Below are 5,493 nucleotides of genomic sequence, written 5' to 3'. Positions count from 1 at the left end.
TGACTAAACCGAAACTCAAAATTTAAAACTAAAATTGATTTTAATTTTTTAAAATTTCAAAATTAAAAACAAAAAATCACTTCAAAGGGAATCTAAGTTAACATCAAACTAGGTGATGGGTCTTGAAGAACCACCCGTTTGTCATCAACCTCGCTCCAAAAATCTTTGAATATGAATGATCTAATTGCTATATCTATGAAAAGGCAAATTAAAGGCTTCTTCTTAAGTAGATCCAGCATAAGACAAGAATTCGAATAGCACATCTTTCGAAACTTATTGCCGCTGAGCAACAAATGTATATTTAATAATTAATATTTATATATATTTTTAAGCAAATTGTGATATACATAAATTATCTAAAAAAAATTACAAAGAAATCAAAGTGACCCGCCAGTAACTAACAATTTCCCAAATATAACATATCTTAATAGTATATATGGAAAGCTAAATTTGATACTTGCCAAAACTTTTTATTTCATAATTTTCAATTTTATAGATTATAGATGGACTATAGATCAAAGATAAATAAATATATAAATTAAAAAATATTGATTAAGAAAATTAAAAAATATTTATTATAAAAATATAGAAAAATATAAAAAAATCATAAATAATATAGTTTTATATATTTTAATAATTTTTTTTCTCTAATTTCTTATCAATGTTTTAAAAATATTAGTTAATATTTATTATAATTCTAAATGACAAGTGGATGCCATTTTCCATGGATCAAAACAATGAAATCCATAAAAAAAAAAGTCCGTGTTTTCTTCTCCGCTACTAGCCGCACCTCACAAATCCCACTAGCCCAAGTCCTGCCACGCTTCGAAAACAACGCACTCAGACAAGTGACAAACCAAATAAAAAAAGAAGAAAAAAAGAAAAACCCTAGTTGTTCCCTTCCAACAAGTTAACAGCCACTCACTTCCAAAAAGGAAAGGGTTTTTTCAGTTATTATTTTTATTTTCCTTACATTCTTCACACTATCCCCTTTCACCACAAAACCCTAAACCCGCATTCTCCAATCCAATTCAACCCCTCCCTTCCCATGTTCTTCTCCTTCTCCTTGCACCCGAATTCAACAATCTCTTCCGATGTGACACCGCAAGAACTCAGAGCACGGCCACTTGTTCCGCAAGAAGAAGAAGTAGTTGAAGCGCTGTGATTCGTTTGATTTTAAGGGTAGCGACTAGCGAGTGAGAATGGAAGCGCGTGTGGGGATGGTGGTGGAAGGGGGCCAGAGAACCCTCAACGCCGACAGCGGTGGTGCCGCGAAATTCCTGGTGGCGCAGAACAACCGCCAGCTCGGGACGGTTCACCAGCTTCTGGCCGGCGGCATCTCCGGCGCGTTTAGCAAAACCTGCACTGCTCCCCTTGCGCGCCTCACTATCCTCTTTCAGGTTTCTTATTTTGTTTTAATCGATTAATTAGTTGTTGGAGAATGTTTTTGTTTTATTTTGTTTTAAATCCGTTGTGAACTACCAACAAAACGGTTGGCACAAGCTTTGTGTCCCTTAACAAAACGGTTGGAATCGGGACTTTGGTATGAAATAAATTGTGTTGATATTTATCTTGTGTGCGCTTCTGCACGGTTCCCGACAAAAAAAAATTAGTCACGGCTTTCAGCCAGGCTACTTTGTACTAATACCTTGGTCGGTAACAAAAGGAATCTGTTGTGAACTTGTTTGGAATGTGTTCATTGATCCGTGCGGTATTTGTGGGTTTCGGCTGAGCTGGTGAAGCGGTTTTTTGTTTCCAGGGTTATTGCATTCATGTTTGAGCTTACAAATACAATTGACTACAATTGACCAAGGACCCAATTAAAAAAAAAATTCAGGACACAATTAAAAAAATTCATGGACCTAATTCAAATTTTGGTAAAAGTAGGGGATCAGTTCAATTTAACCAAGGAATATTGAACTCAGAAAACACATTTATTAGTTATAGAAATCAGTTTTGACAAATGAGATGCCAACCGAAGAAGAACCTGAAGAACCCTCACACTAGCACCACTGTTTTGGTAGTGATTGCAGCTATTATTCGAAAATGCATCACTATTCAAAACTTTGTTGCAGCCTCTCCGCACTGCAACATTGCACTATTGATAATTATGAAAAAGAAATACCAAACGTGCTCCTAGTGTGTGTGTGTATACATACATATTGTATGTTTGTATACTCCTCTTCCTGGTTCAGTTTTCCTGTTGTTGTATCCCCTATGGCCCTATCCATGTTATGTTCTTTCATTGCACTGCATTTTGATGTTTAAAATCATGGAATAAATTTAAATGATTTGTTGGTATATATGGGTGGTACTTGGTACTTGATGTCATGGTGATTATGATGATGTCATGGTGATTATGATGATGCCATAGGTGATCATTATTGCATAAATCTATCTTTGTTCTTTTATTTAATGACATTTGATCTTGAAGTTTTAGTTGATTGGTTTTGTATAGATCCATCATTCCTTTTGTTGATTCAAAAGCAATTTTTTAACTGGTATTTATCTGACTATTCTACATGTCTTATCTTTAACAGGTGCAAGGTATGCATTCTGATGTGGCAGCATTGAGCAACCCTAGCATATTGCGTGAGGCATCACGTATTATCAACGAAGAAGGGTTTAGAGCATTTTGGAAAGGCAATATGGTGACTATTGCTCATCGTCTCCCATATACTGCAGTCAACTTCTATGCTTATGAGCGCTACAAGAATGTAATTTTTGGTGTTCTTTCTATACTGTAAGTGTTTCAGAAGTTATGGAAGCTATTACTATGCAACTGGAATTAATTTCTTCTACTCTCTATTGTGTTGCAGGTATTACATTCACTGATGGGGGAGAATGTTAGTGGAAATTCAGGTGCAAACCTCCTTGTGCACTTTGTGGGTGGTGGTTTGTCAGGTATAACATCTGCTTCTGCCACCTATCCTTTGGATCTTGTGAGAACACGACTTGCAGCACAGGTAACTAGAAATTTTTGAGTTGAGAATCATCAGAGAGAGATACTTCTCAAGCCTTTAGTTGAATGCATGAGTGACTTGGCTGTATTTTACATTGTGTTCATTGTTTACTTGAGTTGAATTCCATTCATCATGATTTTCTGTTTACTTTTTACCTTGTATACTGAGACTTATATTTTGTTCCTTTGCAGAGAAGTACCATGTACTACAGGGGCATCTCACATGCTTTCAGTACCATCTGTAGAGACGAAGGTTTTTTGGGTCTGTATAAGGGACTTGGAGCAACATTGTTGGTATGTTCACAATGCATTTTCACTTTTTTTTCTTTATCTTCCTATGTTCTTATTATTGACATCAGTCATACCTAATCATTTTGTATGTTGCAGGGTGTTGGGCCCAGTATTGCTATTAGTTTTGCTGTTTATGAGTGGTTACGCTCTGTATGGCAGTCACAAAGGTGAATTTATTTACTTGTGCAAAGTTTAGGAATAGTTTATCCTGAATGTTATCTTATGCTCATTGCTCACTAAATATGGTTTTGAAAATAATACTTTTCTATTTCTTTCAAATGTAGGCCTGATGATTCTAAAGCTGTGGTTGGTCTTGCTTGTGGCAGCCTTTCAGGAATTGCATCCTCAACAGGTGGGTGCTTCTTGATTATGGCTATCTCTAATCTGAGTAATTGAGCATAAATTCCTCAAGTTTTCATTTACAATATTCCATGTCCAGTGCCAGCTATGATATTACCTGTATTTATATTTGTTACTCATTTAATTGCTTTTGGCCCATCTTCTAAATATGATTACTATTGTGAAGCTGGGAAATTGACAAGCATTTATATGAATGTCAAATTGGCTGGGTGGGAAGTGGATTGGTGAAAGAAATCGGAAATTCTGTTTAAGTGGTGTTACTTTCTGCTTTTGAAAAACATTAACGTCAATCCCTAATTCAAATCTAATCATTGCTCCTATGTTAGGATAAATTAAATCGTTGATGTCAAAGGTAATCCTACTAGAAGAAACTGTTAAAGCATTATAAATCAACATTGCACAATAACATAGCTACAATCTAGTGAAACAACACCCATCTCAATAGGCGAAAACTAATCCAATTTTTTATTAAAGTTTGAAATAGCTATCACTCTTGAAATACTTGAAAGTGCAGGCCCATTCATTGTCCCAGTCATAATCAAACGATTGGGGTGTAATCATTTTGCAAGATTTGTTGCAAATAGCAGTTCAGTTACCTGTCTTTAGTGCTTAACAGAGCATTAGTTAATTATATTATATGCCTGAATTTCTTTTTCTTTCAGCACTATCGCATGTAATTGGCAAAAACTATTTTCCTGTGGAATAGTTTCTGTTGAAAGTTGTAATTCTAGTGGCATGATGTCACGCGCCCTGTGGTGTTAGCTAACTTGCATGAATATTAGTTATAGCTAGTGTAAGAACTGATTTCATTGAAAGAATCTAGTATACTAGTGTGTAGTAATGCCTTTCCATGATTGCGTTTGCCAAGTAAAAAGTCATTTTCATCAAACTAGTTAGATAAAGATAGTATTATTCTACTTTTGGCATGGTTTTTTTTTTCCGGGGCATCACCTAAATTTGTATTTAATGTCTCTTGCAACATGCAGCAACATTTCCTTTGGATCTTGTAAGGCGTAGAATGCAGTTAGAAGGTGTTGGTGGTCGAGCTCGTGTCTATAACACTGGCTTGTTTGGGGCATTTGGGCGCATAATTCAAACTGAAGGGGTGCGAGGTTTGTACAGAGGAATTCTGCCGGAATACTACAAGGTTGTTCCCGGCGTGGGCATTGTCTTTATGACTTATGAAACATTGAAGATGCTTCTATCAAGCATTTCAAGTTATTAGCATACTCAATTGCCAAATGTGCGCCATTTATGACGCTTGTGGGTTAAGTTAATTGAAAAGTACAATTTCTGGGGAATTTGATCTTTTAGAAAATGGTATTCTAATATCATGGTTAACATTTTCTAGGAAGTTTTGTTGAGGTGATTTTTGCTGTTATTGCCAGCATTTTTGTTCCGTATAGGTATAATTTGAGTGACAGCAATTGTAACAACTTCGAATATTAGGTTGAAACCATTATGTAGTTGATGATTTTGTCAACAAAGCAGTTTTGTTTTAATGGTACAATTTTCTTTCTTTTTTAATAAATAGAAAAATCAAAATTATTTTCTTGGGTAAATATTCATTTTGATTTTTGAAAGTCTTGTTAACTCCTTGGCAAGTATACTAATTTGTCCAAGTAATAATTTACGGTAAGACCGAGTGTCGAGTCAACTTCCACCATTCTCCTTATACCTATTTTTTTCTTTTTCATTTTTCTCATCTCTCAATTCTTTCTCTTTATTGTCAGCCTCTTTCTCTTTTCTCTCATCCTCTACTTCTTCATCACTCACATCCTCCACTACTCCCTCAACTCTTTCTTCTTTTTCAAGGCTCTCCTTCCTCTTGCTCTTTGTGAGCACCACCTTACATTCCTCCTTTGGGTTCTTTTGTGTGT

The 5,493-nt window shown here is 35.5% G+C and overlaps 1 protein-coding gene across 1 annotated transcript; it reads left to right on the top strand.

Moving 5' to 3' along the window:
• Nucleotides 1-897: 897 nt before the first annotated feature.
• Nucleotides 898-5,123, top strand: LOC114406211 (mitochondrial substrate carrier family protein B-like). Its single transcript, XM_028368855.1, has 7 exons — nt 898-1,400; nt 2,541-2,717; nt 2,820-2,966; nt 3,155-3,256; nt 3,350-3,420; nt 3,538-3,605; nt 4,600-5,123. The coding sequence occupies exons 1-7, from the start codon at nt 1,203-1,205 to the stop codon at nt 4,836-4,838; spliced, it is 1,002 nt and encodes a 333-aa protein (XP_028224656.1). The 5' UTR covers nt 898-1,202; the 3' UTR covers nt 4,839-5,123.
• The last annotated feature ends 370 nt before the right edge of the window (nt 5,124-5,493 follow it).

This window comes from Glycine soja, chromosome 3 (assembly GCF_004193775.1).
Source record: "Glycine soja cultivar W05 chromosome 3, ASM419377v2, whole genome shotgun sequence".
NCBI lineage: Eukaryota > Viridiplantae > Streptophyta > Magnoliopsida > Fabales > Fabaceae > Glycine > Glycine soja.
This window is presented reverse-complemented; position numbering and strand designations above follow the sequence as displayed.